At 41.9% G+C, this 19,145-nt stretch overlaps 2 protein-coding genes across 4 annotated transcripts in view; both read left to right on the top strand.

The window, feature by feature from the left end:
- Positions 1-15,390, top strand: part of lipeb (lipase, hormone-sensitive b) — a 29,360-nt gene extending 13,970 nt beyond the window's left edge. For all 3 annotated transcript variants that reach the window (XM_067601012.1, XM_067601011.1, XM_067601013.1), the window contains 6 exons: positions 2,463-2,607; positions 4,543-4,770; positions 6,958-7,143; positions 8,188-8,366; positions 10,225-10,482; positions 11,018-15,390. In XM_067601012.1, the coding sequence (XP_067457113.1) occupies positions 2,463-2,607; positions 4,543-4,770; positions 6,958-7,143; positions 8,188-8,366; positions 10,225-10,482; positions 11,018-11,422 (1,401 nt within the window). In that variant the 3' untranslated portion in view covers positions 11,423-15,390. The remainder of the gene's footprint in view (positions 1-2,462; positions 2,608-4,542; positions 4,771-6,957; positions 7,144-8,187; positions 8,367-10,224; positions 10,483-11,017) is intronic.
- Positions 15,391-16,256: 866 nt separating this feature from the next.
- Positions 16,257-19,145, top strand: part of tmem145 (transmembrane protein 145) — a 41,311-nt gene continuing 38,422 nt past the window's right edge. Inside the window, exon 1 of the mRNA XM_067601009.1 lies at positions 16,257-16,676. Within this exon, the coding sequence (XP_067457110.1) occupies positions 16,272-16,676 (405 nt within the window). The 5' untranslated portion in view covers positions 16,257-16,271. The remainder of the gene's footprint in view (positions 16,677-19,145) is intronic.

Raw genomic sequence — 19,145 nt, 5'->3', positions numbered from 1 at the left:
GACAGCGGAGGAGCAGAGGGGTTACCAGTCTGAGTCCCCCTCGGTCAATAGTGTGGCACGTAATGAGCCGTTAAGCTAATTATTTTGTAATTAATCCCTGAAAACTTTGAGACACTTTGCCCTCCCTCCACACCTTCTTTACCAGAGAGGTGCACACGCAGCTGGCTTTTCTCTTACATGTAAATTATTGCTTCCTGTCCTTCAGTCCTCCTCAGCACTTATTTTCTCATTGAGCAGGAGCCCATTTCCCAGATTTAATTTCTAGATCACTGATAGAGAAAGAGACACTCAAAACACACACAAGCGCATGTCTTAAAAATTGTGTTTGATCTCTTCTGTCATTGCTCTGTGAAGCGCTTAGAGAAAATCTTGTTTTGTCAAAAAGTGACAATGCAGAAAATAGTAGCAGGAGGACTCATTTAACCAGCTTAGTACATCCTAATCGGAAAGATTGTTTCAATGTGGTTTGCGCCGTGGCTTCTCCCTGTTCATCCTGCACAGATGTGGTCATCTGTAGCTGTGTGTGGTCTTTATGTGGCATCAGGCTTCTTATAGCTACTGCAAGACAACGCTCTGTGAAATTGCAGATGCGTAGCAGCTGCGTAGCAACCAGAGGATGAGAGGGAGCAATCAGAGAAGGGGGTGAGCAGGGCTGTCATGTTGAATTAACGGAGAACTGTACAACCCCGCAGAGAAGGATTACCCTGGGCACTAATGGAAGACTTGTCAGACTATCCTGCTCTCTTCTTCTTTTGGGCTCTCCTTTTTTTATTACATCATCCCTCTCAATCTTTCTACTATCTCACAAATTCCTTTTTGTTCACTTAATGTCCTTTTTATACTCTTCTCTGTCTTATTTGCGCACTACGTACTCGTCTTCTTCCTAATTTTACCAGGTGCCTTCTGTTCTCTTAATTCCTGAGGCAAGGCAGAGTGAATAGATGGAAAATTTCTCTGAGGGTGGAGGGTCATGCTGTCCCCTGTACTCCTCAGTACAAAGTGATGATGCTGAGATCACAGGAATGTTTGTACTGGCATCTGTGCATTAAGCAACTTGGGTGGGCCACATGTACATACACACACACACACACACACACACACACACACACACACACACTGTGTTTGGGCAGAAGAGGTATAAGCTTGCAGATTAACTGCTTTGCCTGTCTGAGAATGAGTGGGACTGCAGCTCCCATTAATTCCTGCTTAGAGAACAGATCTAGGACCCTGTGTGTGTGTGTGTGTGTGTGTGTGTGTGTGTGTGTTTCCTTAATAGGATGTGTATGTAGTAGGAGAGTTTCCTGAGTCATGTAAAATTAACCAGCCTTGGGCTCAGCCCCAAAAGAACACACAAACAGGTACCTCATCTTTGCCCGGTGGGACATTTGTTGTGAGTCCTTAGTTCCTTTCATGCAGGCAGATGATGAACTGTCTGACTGGCAGACCTGACCATGGACTCTGGCACATGTTGACACTCATTGTAGACTGGCAACAATGGTTGTTGTTCACACACAGCTGCACACGCACACACTCCTTAGAAGTACCTTTGCTGATTCGTACAAACCCACTCTGCCTGACCTGAGCAGTGGTTGAACTGCACACACTCACTTGTCAGCAGTCTAACTCTAAGATTTATTGTGACAAGGCTTTAAGACAGCACAGCTGACTGCTAGAGCTGCTACTTTGTTTTTTTTCATTCTGAATCACTGGTCGGCGAGGCGACATACTACCATACACACACATAGCTTTTCCTGTCATTGTGAATGGAGAGCTGTCGCTTTCACTACCAGCCCTGTCATAGCTAGTCAAAAAGGTGTTGGGAGATGATAAAGACAGAGGAGGAAAGGAGGAATGCTTTGTAGGAGGAATATTTTGTCATGACAAGTTTTGATGCCATTCTCACATTTCAAGGTCACTGCATTTCAGTTGAGAAGAAAGGACTTTCCTTAGGTTGGGAGAAGAATAGTAAATACTTAACTTGACAGTGGCAACAACACAAGGGGAAAAACTCAGTATTCTGACAGTGAGTTTGTTTTTGTGGACTATCCCTGTAAATCCACACCATTCTCCTGTCTTTGTGTTCTCCCCATATACACAGCAAAGTAGGACATGTGTTCACCTTTGTTATTAACGTATGAGAAGAAAGAAAATGGAGGTGACTGTGAGGGTACCGCTCATTCTCCTTTTGTCTAGACAGTAAGCCAAAAAGCAGACAGATGACATCAGAGGGACACATAATTTTAATAACTTTTTATCCTTGCTTCTTAATGTTCACCCCCACGCATCTCTCTCTCTCTCTGACCACATTTCTTCCTCTCTCCATCTCTCTGCCTCAGTGTTTTATTGTGGCGGCTTTTGTTTCTCATAAATTTAACAACATATAACATATTCACTGTGAAACTGAATGTTTCTCCATTCATAAATTCTCTCCCCTCCATACCCTTACCTTCTGTCTTATGCAGCCCTATCTGAAGAGTTGGTCCCAGGACCTCGGTGTCCCCATCCTGTCAGTGGACTACTCTCTGGCCCCTGAGGCCCCCTTTCCCAGGGCTCTGGAGGAGTGTTTCTATGCCTACTGCTGGGCTCTGAGGAACCACCACCTACTAGGTACGCACACATTTCACAGCGTTGTTTATACCCAAGTGCCTCTGTTAATGTTTCTGTAAATCATCATCTGTTATCCCTGACACCTTTGAGATGGGCCCTGTCTCAGTAGAAAAAGTAATTAAAGTGCAATCCTCACTATGTACAAACAAAGCAACTGGCCTGGATCTTATTCCAGACAGATTCTTGACGATAGCGCCAGTGTCGCATGTAGAGTCATTGCTCATATTCTGAATCTGTCTTTAAAGCAGGGAAAAGTTCCAAGTCAGATGAAAATGGCCAGAGTTTTCCCCTTGTTTAAGAAGAACAGCAGGTCAGATGTAGGAAACTATAAGCCAGTATCAATCCTACCAACTATATCTAAGCTATTGGAGAGGGTAGTGTTTGATCAGGTTGAAAAATATCTGACCCAACACAGCCTTCTATATGAGCTTCAGTCTGGCTTTGAACAGCCTATTCGACCAATACCTGCCTCACTCACTTTTGTGATTACATCAGACAAGAGAGTGAAAATGGTAATTACACTGGCATGGTCTTGCTGGACTCACAGAAAATGTTGACACAGTAGATCACTCCATACTTTTGTCCAAACTGCAGTGTATGGGACTAGGGTATACTGCTATAAACTGGTTCAAGTCATACCTCACAGGGAGAACCCAGGTCTGCAATGTTGAAGGGACCCTGTCCGACCCGAGGGGTATAACATGTGGTGTGCTGCAAGGCTCAATGTTGGGGCCTCTTTTATTCCTCATTTATGTAAAAGACATGCTGGCTGCAGTAAAATGCAAGCTTTTATTGTATGTTGATGACTCTTCTAGTAGCTGGGAAATATATACACCATATTGAGGTCACTCTTAGCAGAGAGTTAGAAAATGTAAGGAAATGCCTCATAGACAACCAAGTGTCACTGCACCGGGGCAAAACTGAGTCAATTCTGTTTGGCATTCAGCGTAGGCTGCAGATGGCAAAATACTATACAAAAGTGCCTGTAAACTCAAGTTCTCTATTGCAGAACAAGGCAGTTTGACATTACAATTTAAAAAAAACTCCTTGTAACAACACTGATACGGTGCCATTTTGATTATGCCTGTTCTGCATCGTACAGTGGTTTGACAGTGAAACTAAGGAACAAGAAGCAGCTTATGTAAAATAACACCATTCGTTACTTATTAAATGTACCCCCTAGAACTCATGTTCTCTACTCATGCTTTTAGGACATATTTATTGTGACTAAAAAGGGAAGATACTAGGACAGGGATTGAAGTTTCATGTCTGTTGTTTTTATATTAAGATTGTCTTTTTGTTGCTTATCGTTTTAGAGGATTCTATGGATGTCATGTGTTACTGTCTGTCCTGTTTTTTCTGACATCAGAGACCGTGTTGGAAACAAGTGTTCTCACTTTTACATGTTATCCCTTGGATTCATTGTCTTCTATATCCATGAATAAAATCAATCAATCAGTTTATTGACTCCCTGTACTCTTCGAAAGGATTCATTCATCACCTTGAAAGAAATCATTGCTGCTGCATTATGTCTTGCACTGTACCCGATGTTGTGCAATATCACACAAATTGAGATGCTTAATATTCAGGCAGAAAACAAAAGACATCTGGTTGATTTGGGGTACATCCGGCCACTGAAGCACGCTGTGTCAAATTAACAGTGATTGCAGTGCAGTATGTTAATGATGTAGTACAAGAAGACAATATCACGGCCATGAGGCAGACAGTGAGACAACAACCCGTCACAGCAGCTACATATTCAGCTGTTACGGAGGAGAAAAGAGATACTATTACTTGATGCGTGTCACACTGCTTATTTGCGCCTCAGTGAATTTCATGATGCTGCATAAAAGGACTTTCTCTCCTCTTGTTACTTTTTAATTCTTCCCCTTGTTTCTCACCTCTGTCCTCGCCAACCCCTTTTTATCTCTCCAGGCTGGACGGGAGAGAAAGTTTGTCTGGCTGGTGACAGCGCGGGAGGCAACTTGTGTGTGACGACGTCGATGCGTGCTGCAGCCTTCGGTGTGCGAATGCCAGATGGCATCGTGGCAGCCTACCCGGCTACCCTGCTGACTGCCTACGCTTCACCCTCCCGTCTGCTAACACTTATGGATCCCCTGCTGCCGCTCAGTGTGCTCTCCAGGTGTCTCAGCGCCTACGCAGGTAGGAGTTTGTGTGTGTGTGTGTGCTTTTAAAGTGAGGCTAGGATTCTTTTTTTATCCAGAGAAATTAAAATCTACTTTCCCCCTTTTCTTCCTCTCAAGCACTTCTGCATGCCTCTAGACATGAGGTATTGTAATTGTAGATTTGATAATAATCATGACGGTAACAGCTTCCTGTTTGGCAAGCTAAGATGTGTTTTATTTTTACTTTCCAGGCTGCAACAATGGTTTTTAAATAACCTATTCATTGTTTCTAGTCCAATATCCTTTGATTGATTAATATAACCATTTTTTCTATTAAAATAGCCCTACGTGATGTCTTGAAATTACTTACATAGTCTGACCAACAGCTAAAACACAAAAAACCTGTATACAATTTACAATTATATGAAACTGGAAAAACAAGCTTTTTGTTTTGGTTCATGTATGCATGTGCATATGCAAGTGCATTGTGAAAAAGGGCTGGGTGAAGGTGAATATAGATCAGCAGGTGTGGCAATTATTAAATACTCTCTCAGCTAGTCACATCACTGGTGTCATAGCTCTGAAACCATTGAACATTGTAAGGACAGCTCAACAAACGGAAAGTTTTTATTCAGGAGACATCAACACACATCACCACAAATCTGCACCCAAAGACAGATGATCATCAGTTACTAAAACAATGATAGAAATAAAAAATAAAGAAATTAATTTGGTAAAGCCGTTTGTATGATTATATTGGACCGACGCTATTTCAGCAATAATGCTAATGTATCTCAACTCGTACATGGTCACATAGTTTAGTAATTAATGTTACACAACAGCGTTTGCACTGCAATTTGTTTCAAGGGTAAAGCACGAGACGCTACTTTTGTTAAAAAGAAAGTTGGAAAAGAGGCTGATCAGCCAGTCTGATGGGTGTTGAAGTGTGTGTGGTTATACTGTAGCAGCCTGGTGTCGTTTTCAAGCGATTTAATGAAGGTAAACACAGTGAACGGCCGTGCGTAACGGCACTGCGCTCTGGCACAGCCTTCAGATGCTGCAGGAATTTAATGAACTCAAGGAGAAGCTTTCATACAATATAAAACAGCTGTGGACAGCAGATACTTTAAAAATCACCCACATTCATTTATAGATCAATGCAGACTGATTTACTGACTTTCCTGCTTTAACCACATTAAACATTATTTTCTGTGCCGATTTTGGTTGGAGAGTGTTTAATTGAAATATTTATATTTTAAGCATGAATCCGTTTTTGCAGCACCTGCGCAGCAAGTATTCATTTTCATCTTGTTCGTAGAACCACCAAAGCAGCAGTGGGTTGACATTGCGCCACATATAGACATGATTCTGAGATGTCTGTTTTCAGGGCAATGTCTAGGACCATATTTTAACCAAAATACGACTGTTTCAACAACTGCTGCTTCATTTGAACGAACCTCCCACCTGTCTGCACCTCTCCTCCCACCTGTGCACTGGTCACCAAAATAACACAAAGACGCGCAAAGCAGGTTTCAAGGTCAGGAAAATGCCAAACAGTCAGAGCGCTGCGTGAGCTAGTCGTTGCGCCTCCATGAAAATACGGCCGTTTATGTGTATAATATATATAAAAAATTTAAATTATAATATATGACCAAAAAAAGCCTTCAGTACTATATCCTGTACACTATCTGAAAGTGATCATTTTCTAAAATATTTTCTCCTATGTTAACTATAGCCATAACCTTCTCTAATAGCAGCTCAACTTACTAGCATATAGATTATTTTCAATATGTTGCCATCAATGAGTTAGGGTTAGGGTAAAAAAAAAAAGCAGGTGTAATATTTGTCTGACAAGAGGAGGAGAAGTGTGGAGGACCATGATAATTGGCCAACAATGCGTAATTCTGACAAAGAGATATTGTCTGTCCTTTGTTTACTTTCAATAACTGAAATCAAACACTAATGGTTTTCAATTCACTCCTATTGTCATCACTATGTATCATTGTCTGTACTACAAATTGCCTTTTGGCAGTATTGAACCTTGTCCGTGGTTTTCTTTACTATTATACATTACATATTATTGCTTTCCCATCTTCTGTTGTTACTTATTCATGCATGCTCAAGAATAACAAAAACACCTCACTTTGTCATCTCCCTTCCCCTCCCGTCTCTGTTGTACATCTGTCTTTCTCTCCTAACCCTTCCTTTATGTCTCCTTCTCCAGGCAATGAGCCGCAGGCAGAGAAGCAGGTAGAGAAAGTGAGCACACTGAGCTTGGTGAGGAGAGACACAGCTCTGCTGCTCCGAGATTTCCGACAGGGAGCGACCAACTGGATCCACTCTCTGCTGGATCCCAACAGAGCCTCAGCCTCCCCCAGCACAGATGCAGAGGCGGCACCGGGAGCCACTGGTATACCACCCGTCTGTAATTGCTTGTAGGGGTGTGTTTTGTGTGTGCATGTGCAGTCAGGTGGGAGAGTGTGGGTAGCATAAATGTGTTTTCTATAGGTGCAATCTTCTTGTGTCTTTGATCATGTCTATCTGCTAGATCTCAATGTTAGGGTGTTTGAGTTTGAAACACCCACAATTTCAGTGTGTTCATCAGGCTAATTTATTTAAGTGTTATGAGTGCAACAACATCAACCGCCCCAAAGTTCATTCACCCTACCCCCCCATATGGAGTAGATCATCGACATGGATACCCTTTATTCAGCATTTAACCAACCAATTATCGCTGTATCCCACCCTGTTGCATTACACTCATGTAGTCCAATTCATATCAATTCACCTCTTTGGAACAGCAGGGCTTTGACAGTAATTGTTAATTGTAGCCACTGTAAATCTGGTGGCGAATCGTAATTTCCCTGGTGTCCCCTTAGCTAGGTGACACCCCCACAGCTGCAATCCCAATCTAATGAGAATGTCATTGGTAGGTGTACATTATTAAAAGGCCATCATGGCGCTGAGATGGTTTATTATTAAAGAGAGGGGAGATTGGTACCGCTTTGTGAGGAGGCCAGCCATGACGACTCTTACAGCTGTGTTTTGACGGCTGGGGGCGGGCGAATGATATCAGCATGACAGCGCCATTTGAATTTCCTCCACCCACTTATCCTTTTTTCTTCCTAATATATTCCAATTAGCATTTTAGGCTTTCAACTGTTGGCTGTCAACCAGAGACATATGATATAGCAGTAGAATAAGTGAAAGTGATTGTGCACTAATATCAGTGTTTGTGTTGTTTTTTTTTCCTGTGTCCTCCAGCTGCTATTGGCCCCAATCAAATTTGAGTGGCCTCTTTATCCTCTATACACCCTGTAATTTGGATGGTTTATAGTCATTTTTTTAATGAATGTTTTTTTTTTACTGTTTGTCTGTCTCAAATATTTAGATTTGTTTTGCAACATGTCCAATTTATTATTCTTTTTCCCTCTCCCTCCATCTTGTTTCTTAGACACAGTGAGGAAGAGCATTTCAGAGGCGTCCATTTCTTCTCCTCATGCAGACCCCCCCGTACCATCAGAGTCCTCTGAGTTCCTCACCAGGAAATTATCTGTGAAGAGCCAGACTTGCCAGGACTTAGGATCCCACAACTCCACCTCCCACAGTGCACCACTGCTGTCTGAGCGCACTGTATGTCACGTAAACATGTTTACATTGAGATTAGCATGCTCTCAGATGATTCTTTTATCCAGAAGAAGTGAACAGTGTCTAAAGCTGGCCTAAATCTTTTCTGTTGTGTTAACGCACATTACATGTTTTAACTGGCCTCTCTGCATGGCCAGAACCTGCAATTTTTATGCTCACATGGTATGGATCAGTTGACCAGCCACAACTTGGGTGCTTTATTCAAACAAGGGAAGCCCATCCTCAGCAATGTCATGTTAAAATCAGGCTTTATCCGTATAACGCCGGCACACTGTTGCTTATAAGAACACTGGGCTGTTTGTAGGGATTGTTGTGGTAACTTGACCTGTGATTATGGAAAAGTCTGCACTTTGCTGATGATTATTGCACCAACGCAGTGAAGAGAAATCACACCAGTCTCTTGCATTAAAGGATTTAACATACAGTTGTAGCCTGTTTAAGAGTATACAATATAAGTGTCTGAACATTATTGCACCATGGAGATATTTTGGCCCAGTATCATATAGTGCGGTCTCATCATGTTTCACCTTGATGAACTCAGCTAAGATTATATCACCCATGCTTCCTAAACGGATTTGGCTATAGAACGCTGACTGAATATCAAAACTTTTTTCGTTGTGTGGGTGCTGGAAAGGTATTGCAGATTATCCTTGCATGTATTTTCACACAGGCAGACTGGATTAGTGGCTGGCTTGGGAAAAATAGCTAGCAGAGGTGACGTCAGATTTTAAATATGCTTTTCCTCCTTGAAATGGGGATTGTTCAGCCAAGACGCTCAGGCTCTGAGCCAAGGTTTTTAGAAGATTTTCACAAGGACAAAGTGTTTTGTGTGTATGTATATGTGTGTGTGTGTATTTTTTAAAATTTTTATCTCTATCTATCTATCTATATATGTGTGTATATATATGTATATATGTATGTATGTATATATATATATATATATACACACATATATATATATAAGGAATGCAAAAAAACAAAAGGAGAACAAATAACATTTAATAATAACAAATGCAGATGCTTCAACACAGGTGCACTGTATCGTACAATTAAGCAATTAACATCCAATCATGGATGATTGGAGGTTAATGGAAAGAGGAAAAGATCTAAGTGACTTTGAAAGAGGGTTCATTGTTGGGTCACGGATGGCAGGAGCTTCAGTCACAAAGACTGCTCAACTGGCTTGTGTTATACAAGGAACAGTAACTAAAGTGACATCTGCATTTGGATCTATGGGACAGACATCAGTAAATAGGGTCAGAAATTGTGGTCGACAGGGCACGTTTGATGACTGTGATGCTCATGCAATAGTGCGATATGTAAGGAAAAACAGAAGAGCAACTCTTCCTCAGGTGACTGAGAATGTCAATGCAGGATGTAATCAGACTGAGTCAGCAAGAACAGTCCATCGACAATTACATAGAGAAGGATATTATAGTAGGGTTGCAGTGCATAAACCCCTCATTACAAAGATTAATGCACATTTGAAAGTTCAGTGGTGCAAGAACCATAGGTACTGGTCTACAGAGATGTGGAAAAAAAGTGATATGATCAGATGAGTCATCACCACCATGTTCTCGGCAAGTGGGTGAGTGCATGTGTGGCGCACACCAAGAGAACAGTACAGGCCTGAATGCTCGACCCCTACGGTGAGGGGATCTGGTGGCTCTGTTATTTTGTGGGTGGCATTTTGCTGGCATGGTTTGGGTCCACTTATCCCCTTAGAGGGAAGGCTCACTGCAAATCAACACAAAGTTGTTCTGTGTGATCACCTTTATCCTATGATGAAACATTTCTATCCTGTTCTTGTTGTGAATAATTTCTCGTCTCTTCTTTTATGTAGCCAGAAGATGTAAATTTCTTCCTCTCCAAGGATGCCGATTCCTCTATTTCCAGCGACCTGTCTTCAGTGGCCATACCACCCCCTGCTGGTGAGGAGGGATCAGAGGGGAGGGAGTTTCCCTTGGGGTTCGAACCACTGCGCTCAGAGCAGCTGGCTGAGATGAGGGTCGAGAGCTCTCCAGTGGTCAAGGATCCATTCTGCTCCCCTCTGCTGGCGCCCGATAGCATGCTGAAAGGACTGCCACCTGTACACATAGTGGTAAGAAGACGCAGCAGGGGCATGTTCATACAGTTAACCCTACATAGGTCAAAGGTTACTCACACAATTTTATTGTTGAATAATCTGAGAGAGCCGAACAAGAAACAAAGAAATTAGCAGATAGGATATGGTTGCAGGAGTAGATCAGATTGAAGGTTTTTTTTTACTATGGTTTAAAGAAAAGTTCACCTCTCTCAAAATGTTGAGAAATAAAATATCAAAGAACATACACTGCATACCGTTTTGTATCAGAGTGAAATGAAGTGTGAAGGGAGAAATGGGTGAGGTTGCAGCCTGCTTTCTCCTGTGAGAACAGTGTTAATATGAAAATGAAGAAATTGGTGTTGATTTTTAAAATTGCTCAAGTGAGTCTGCGAGAACGTAAAGAAAGACGGTGACAAAAGAGACTGGGAAGCTTGGTTTCCTTTTCTTCATCCCTTAATTAAGATTCTTGACATGTCTGAAGGGAATCCTAATTTGCTTTCCCCATTCCTTCCCTTTCCCTCCCTCTCGCTTCTTGTCTCTCCCGTTTCAGGCTTGTGCATTAGACCCCATGCTGGATGACTCTGTGATGTTTGCCAAGCGTTTGAGGAACATAGACCAGCCTGTCACTCTCTGCATAGTGGACGACCTCCCCCATGGCTTCCTCAGCCTATCGCAGCTCTCCAGGGAGACGAGGGAGGCTGCTAATGTCTGCGTGGAGCGAATTCGTGCTGTCTTTACCCAGAAGGAAACACCCCCTGAGCCACGCAAGCACCGCAAGCTGGAACGGACCGATAGGGGTGTGTCAGTCTCTTCTGGGGAAGCTGGTTCTCTCTTCGTCGGCCCCATTGAGGGAGGCGAGCTAGCTGTTGGGAGAGGGGCTAAAATGGCTGATGGGGAGGACTTGGTTGCTGTGGCAGCCCAGAATAACAGTGATGCTGGTGGTATTGGGGCTTAAATAAGGTTAGATTTAAAAAAAAAAAAAAAGAAAAAGAGAGAGAGAGACTGCAGTTCACCCGAGGAGTGAAGGGAGAAAGAGTAGATGAAGGTCAGACAAATTTAGGCAATCCAATGCCTAAAAGGAGAAGAGAGAAAGCATCCTGAAAAACAGTTAGGGCGGGTTGTGTGTGTATCGGGAGGGATGGGGTGGGGGGCAGTCTAGGAGACTGCTCTGTGTTTGAGAGACAGAAAAAAATAGTAAAGAAGCACTGAAATACAATTTCCTCTGCTTTACAATCCTTGTCACTTGCCTGTGCACCATCATGCACCGACACAAATCTGGCAGACGAAACGAACACACCCACAAAAGACTGCCATGTTTTAGAATAAAATGGTAGTTGTAGCGACTACTTCGATCAAAGACCAGCACTCACCCACGCATGCAGCACACATACTTAACAGAGTTGCTGTTAGGCAGCAGAGTCTCGGACATAAGGCAGCACAGAAGATTCTTGAGACAAACCTGAATGGGTGATTCATCTAGTCCAAGGCAGTCATTGAGACTCTAATCAGATAGGGGAAGGCACACTATATGCTTCTGTATAGAGTCATCCCCATCAAAATGGCTACTTGTCCTTTAGGGAGCCATTCTAAATCACACTTAATAACTTCACATTGTGTTCTCCATTACGCCAGTTTGGCAGTCATTACAGCTCACTTTGTGGATAGTAACTCTGTTGACTGTCTTCCAAACAGATTTACGAAGCTAAAACACAACAGACTAAAAGGCTCTAAACTGGATGAATTGATTTACTCGCTCCTTGAGATTCTGTTACAGTTTTTAATCTTATTATTAATCCTTGCAGTAGTATTACTTTTGTTATTTATATCAGTTTTCTATTGCTGTATTATTATCCCTGAATCATGACAGATTTGTTTTTTGATTTGTACACTATTTTGTTAAGTGTAATCTTATGCTGTTTATTCCACATTTTCGAATGTGCTCAATATTTACCTCTGCTTCTTAAGCAACAACTGCTCTGACGTCCCTGGCCTTTCCAATTAAACTGAAGTCCTACTCTCAGTAATGCATACTGATAAGATAGAGTAAATGTAGAATATTACACAGGGACAAAGTGCCCTCTCTAGATGCTGCCTAGTGCTTTTTTGTAGAGGCGATATTACTAATGCAAAGATTATATTTTATTGATTGCTACAGTGAAATTTGTGGAGATGCACTGAGATGCATTATTTTATGATCACAAGTACTTGAAAACGTGGGTCCCATCTTTATAAGTCTTTCGAGAACAGTCCTAGCTGTCAGAGCTTCTGTTAGATGCAAAATGTTTTTCATTTTTATTATTTTAAAACTCAACATTCCCCTACTGTAGAACTGGAGTAAGTGAGATAGGGGCAGCAAAAAGCCCAGCTTTCCGCTATCAATACACATTTTAAACTTCACTGCACTGATATCCTCTCAGGTTGTCCCTGTTCCTCACCAGGCGTTATTGCTCACTACTTCTCTGCACAGTATGCAGTGTGTCAAAGTACCATTTCTCTTAAGCCAGGGGATTTCCTGCCTGACAACTTGTTTCTACAAATCAGAGGTTTTTAGGCAAAGCTTAAGGGCCCTGAGCAAGAAAAAAGATTGCAAGAGTGTAAAAGCTGTTGAACTTGTATTTGGCCAACTAAAAGTGGCTGGTGGTCCAGATTTTTTTTGCTCCCCACCATCACATTTGGGGTTGTCTTCAATAAACTGAAGCCGCTCCTCTGAGCGTTTTTGCCACTGAAGCACTTTGAAGTACACAGAAACGTCCTTTGGAGGGTCAGTCCCTCTATCAGGTCCAACTAAATATAGATGCCAAAATGCTGGCACTGTCCTGCCCTTGCCTGGTAACAGGGTTGGGGTTGCCAGGTCTGTAGAGAGAGATGCTGTGTGATGAATAGGATTTAGCTGAAGCTTCGAGTGCAAAATCCCCCCCCCCCCCCCCCCCCCCCTCCCTTGTAGAAGAGCTGAATTTTCAGCAGCAAAGTCATGCTACCGGATTAGACCATGCTCGGTTCTGTCAGATCGGAGTACTTACTGCAATATTTTTAGTCAGATTGATGGAGAAAACCAGGGCTGTGAAGAGGAAGAAAGTAATACACTCATCCTCTCTGAGATGCTGGGCTGAAGTTTGTACTTGCTTTACTAGCCGCTGTTTATGCTCACTCTGCACTTTTGCAGTAGTTGGTTTGTCGATCTGTGCAAGTTTTTTTTTTATTTTTTATTTTTTTAGGCTTGAGCTTGTATACATGTCACTGTTGTTTTTTTTAAAAAAAATCTTTGCTTTGTGCCTGTATGTGTGGCTGGATCAAGTGGAGTCTGTGTTCGTTTGACCACTCACTGCAACAGCACAGTAGTCTCTGGCGTGAGGAACATGAGCTTACACATGGGCACGTCCTCTTTTGTTTGTGTTGTACGTTCACACAAAGACGGGAAAGGCACTTTACAGTCAAGAGACTATTCATAGTATTAATCATCTGTTGTTGAGAGCAACCACTTTGATGTGTTCAAGGCTCTTTTTGTCTGTGATATACATCAGCTTGATGTCATCATACTGTAAACACCACTGCACATGAAACTCAGAGTCAGTGGTCGATAGCACTTTCTTGTATGAATTATGTGAGCTGCGAGAAAACTTTTTAAAAAAATGTGTCAAATCCATTCACTTGCTGTTTATTGACCTCCATATGCCTCTTACCCTTGATGATCACTCATGCATTAGGCTTAATGCAGGTGACAGACCATTTGGTGTTTCGGACAGTTGTCCTACATGTCTGCTGTCATCAGTTTTACTTGTACTTTTGTCATTTCCTGGCATTTTTGTGGATTCAGCTGATGCTTTAATGCTGCCAGCAACTTTGAGCTGAAATGTTTATTCAGTATTGTTTTAATTAATGTTGCTGCTTCATGGGGTGTTGATGATCCACAGAGCAACTTTATAATCACAAATCGTCCTTGTGAGTACAAACTAGTTCTGGTAGTTCATTGTAATGCTATTTTTATTTGGAGTTGTTCAATTATCAGGTTGTACTGCATACCTCTGTTGTTTTCCTCTTTAAAAGCTCTACTCTCTTGTGCTTTTTTTTTGCCCCAGGCTGATTTAGGTGGAGTGCAATGCAAAAAAAAAAAAAAAAAACTCTAAACAAGAGCTAGCTGCTTCAACCATTAGATCAATATACACGAAAGCTATGCAGTTACACGCCAGAAACACGTAATTCTTCTTGTCCGAGTCTTTTTGTTTCCTCAGTCAGAAATGCAGTGATGCCGTTTCATGCTGTGCAATGTGTTTGTATAAACTTTACAAGATTCCTCAAAATCTAGTTTGGTCACAAATGCATCAGTGCGTTAGACCGACCGCAACTACTTCTAGTTGACTAATGAGAATTAGTCATTTTATTGATCGGTTAGATATGTATAGTTAAAGTTAAAAGCAGAACCAAAGGCTGCAACCTGAGTTGTCATAACAGATGAACTTTCTTTGCCGTTGAGTGTTTGCTGTAAACTGGTATCATTTAAAAATGCAGGTGCTGATCAATGTTATAGCCTGTCTGCAGTCCATATGTTAATCACTACGCACCGTAAAATGCAATTCTGATGTAGACTTTGATTTAGCCTTTTAAAAAAAAAAAAAAACAAGCCATAGACTGGAAACAAAGCTGTTTTTAAGTTTGTTTTTGTTTTGTTTTTTGTTTATTTTTATCTACTTTTATTGAAAACACCACAAGTGCAAACCTGTGAATAAAAAAAAAGAATGTATTTTAAACATTATATGATTCATGTAGATATTTTTACTTTAAGATTTGTTAATCAGATTGATTGCAGATTGATTTGACTGCATTTTCTTTGCAGGTTTCATACTAGAATGTTATGTGTGACATGCCACGAGCAGACTGGTTCCTCCTTTGTTGATTTTTATCTAAATAAATATATTCTCCCATGAACCTGCTGTTGTGTCCATGTTTATGAATCAACCCTTTTCTCTATATTGATCAGACAAAAGGTCAACTATAAGTCACTGAGAATAGAGATAGATTATAATTCAATGTAGGTGGCCAGATATGCTTGGTATCTCTGATGGATTTGTTTTGATGTAATTATAATTTAAGATTGCATTTGTGAATACCAAAAAGTCTTAACTTAATTTCACAAGTATCTTGATTCAGCCAGGACCAGCCAAAGCTGACCTTTGATAAACATATTAAGCATCTAAAAACACACAATGCTCAGAAGCCTCTGATATGATTGATTGATCTTTATTTCTCTACACAGTGGGGGACAAGAAACAAGTATTGTAAGTAAAGTTTTGAGGTAGTTTTCATTTGATGCTACTCTCTACATTTGCCTGACAGTTATAGTTGTTACTTTGCCGACTCAAATTTGACATCTAAAACATGATTTTATAAAATTATGCTTCTGTATAGATTAAATTACCATATAAATAAGCAAATATAGCTCAATCTTGACCAGCTAAAACTAACTAAAATCCAAAATGATAGATAACATAATATTACTTCATAATTCTTAATAACTTTTGATACTTTTGCTGCTGAGCCTACTGTTGTATTTGTACTTTGGTAAAATTTTGAATGTTTTGTAACAGATTATTTAACATTATGGTAATAGACTACTTCTACTTATAGACACAGGATTGAAGTTAACATGTAATATTTTTCAAGGAGTAATACAACCGATTACGCCTGTTGATGTGTGTCCTGCTGATTGGTGATATAATAATTTGCAGCAGGAGGCCGGGCATCATCTGTCTCATTGCTACTTCATTAGAGGTGTGTGACCTCTGGTGAAAACATGATTGCAATCACCGATGGCATTTTTAATGTGCGGACGTGTCGCATTCTCAAAGCACGAGCGGAACCGGGAGCGCGCACTCGGTACCCCCCCTCCTCCTCCCAAACAAACACACACATCACCACCATCCAGCTTCAGCTGCTGGAGGGGGCCACATGCATCGACAGGGACCAACGTGAACGCGTCCGGTTCCTCTCTCCCCCTTCTCTCGCGCTCTCTCCTCGAGCCTTTCCACGTTGCGCGCTCCCGCACAGAGACAGGCTTCAGGGAGCCCAGAGAGCAGACGAGCGACAGCGGGGGAGAGAGAAAGATGGAGGTGAGGGTCGGGGAGAGACTCTTGTGCCTGGCCGTGCTGTCCAGCGTCCTCTGCGTGGACTCAGTCCTCGGGAAATACGTCAAAGGCATCGTCAACACCAAAGAGGTGAGCGCTGTTTTCCCATTTACCTCTTTAATTTGTTGCCACTTGCGACATTGTCACCGCCACAGGCTGATAGGAGTGGGAAAGGGACTCGACTGCGTATCCGCACGCAGGTCTCGGTGGTGGACTGTTCCGCGGATAGAGGAGAAGGCTGCGACCAATTCACCGTTAAGTTGCATTAGATGTTTACATGGTTGTTTATTGCCACCATATGAAACACGCGCACCTCTATTCTGCCTTTCATTTGCGCGCCATCTGCGTGCGTGTCATCTGTGGCGTATATTTTACCCTCATTATGATGGTCTTTGGCATCACTGTAGCCCCAGTAAGCGGCATCCCACCAGTCCGCGGTTTACCAATCGAGCCTCCAGTTATGATTACTCATCTTAAAGCGAGATCCAGCTCTACAGAGTGTGATTTTCTTTGCATGCTTACGTATAAATTAGCAGTGATATTTATGTCTTTGATGAGGGGACCCGTTACAGGTGTGCGTCATATGGCTTGTGGCGCGCAGCGGTGGGTTTGTGGCGTTGAGCCCTCAGAAAGAGGAGCTCGTCAGGATTGAGAGTCTGTTTTCAGACAGATAAGCATCGACATCATCGCTGCCCTGACAAGATCTGTTGAGTTAAAATGTCAACTGTGCGGCGGGCAGATAGCTCGGGACTGTTTTAATTCTGGAGGCTCCCACCTGCTGATGTTCCACATCTCTCTGGTTTCTATTCTCACGTGTGTGCGGATCAAGTTTGGCATAAATTAGTTGTACAGTAAGGATGTCTTCCATCTTGTTGTGAGTTGATGCAGACTTAGTAACCTTTATAAAAAAGAGCCAGAGTCTAATAATCATAAAAAATCACATTGGTTTGTTTGATTATATTCAGAGCATCATCGTAATTCTGTTGGAATTTCTGCAGAAGCCGAGTTTATTCATCTTCCCCCGAGGTAATTTGATCCTGCACCCTCCTGTGATGCAGAGTGGGGTCAGGTGTGCCTGGATATTCTGCTCATGCATTAAAAAAAAATCAGTGTTTATCAAACATGTAACATGGAAAATGTAAGAAAAGCATCCAGTGGAGCTACTCAGTGGCCAACAGCAGAGGGCTATGTGGTTGCACTGGGCAGCTCAGGTCACTGAAGGAAGGTGTTGTTGGAAAAAAAAAAAACCCAGAGAGAACATGCATTTTCAGAACAAAAAATGTTTCCCTAGATAAACTGAGGATATTTTGCACTAGCCATGTGCACTCAAGTGTTTCATGTACCTCCGATTCTCAAGTCTTGCCAAAATGTGACTTGGCAGCAAAAAAACACCCCGAAAAAAAAAACATGGAAATACTTCACTACCGAGGAGCTATCTAGTATATCACCTTACATGTATATCACCTTACTTGGCTCAAAAAACAAAGAACACTGTCCATTAGGCACTTGAGCTAACAAGCTTTAATTCTAACTTAAAATTGCTGACTTTTTATGCTCAAACACCCTGAAGACTCACTACAGTAAATTTAAAAATGCCTGAACTGAGAGATTGAAGTCATCAGTTTGAATCCCCAGGGATGACGATGGGGGTCAGGAATGGATAAATTGAACAAGAGGCAGTCATTCATCCATCACTGCTGTTGAAATGCCCTTGAACACAGCACGGATCTCCACCTGCTCCAGTGGAGCTGCTCAGTGGCCAGCAATAGGTTGTACTGGGCAACTTCCAAGTTGTTAGTGTGTATGTGTGTGCATGACTCTCAGGCTCCTGAGTAGAATGGCATCTACTCTTCTCGTCCTCTGCAGTAAATAAGAATATAGTTTCAGTCAACCTGCCTTCTTATGTAAGGGCTCAAATAAAAGAGGCTTTTGGAAAAATTGAGAGGTAAAACGAAGTGCTTTCTGAGACGAATTAGAAAGAAGAAATGAATTAGATTAGAGTAAATGCAGAAAAATTAGAGCCGTGCACTTTATTTCATGCTTTTCAACATTTTTGTTGCATCTTATTGACGGTTTTCTCTCCTTTCTCCTGTGTTACTGAACCGGTCAGGGATTATTTGACAATCTAAGCAAAACAACAGAGCACTCTGAATGACATCAGGCAACACCGGACTTGACATATTGATATTGTGTAAGTGTGTGTACAGTTTAACACATCATCAGTCTTGCTCATTCCTCTCTGCCCCAAGGTCACCCACTAACTTGCACACAGAACAAACCCCAGCACTCATCCACACATAAAAAAATCAGCTTCAATCCTGTGATGCTTTAGCTGCATCAGTGTCCAGAGAGGAGAAGGCAGACTTTGTGCAGAGCTGTAAATTGACAAATACAATTTAACCGCACTGTGAGGGATGAGCTGTTGAAAATGTGGAATAGCCAGAGAAATATAGAGAGACATATATGAAGTTATCCAAAGGCACTGGTGCGGCAGACTGGTCAACAGCTTTATTTGGGCTGGTCGATGTGTACAATTAGTCTAAGTGGCTCATGGTGTGT

This window comes from Thunnus thynnus, chromosome 10, assembly GCF_963924715.1.
Source record: "Thunnus thynnus chromosome 10, fThuThy2.1, whole genome shotgun sequence".
NCBI classification, from domain to species: domain Eukaryota; kingdom Metazoa; phylum Chordata; class Actinopteri; order Scombriformes; family Scombridae; genus Thunnus; species Thunnus thynnus.
Note: the sequence above shows the minus strand (reverse complement) of the source record. Positions and strands in the feature narration are given on the sequence as shown.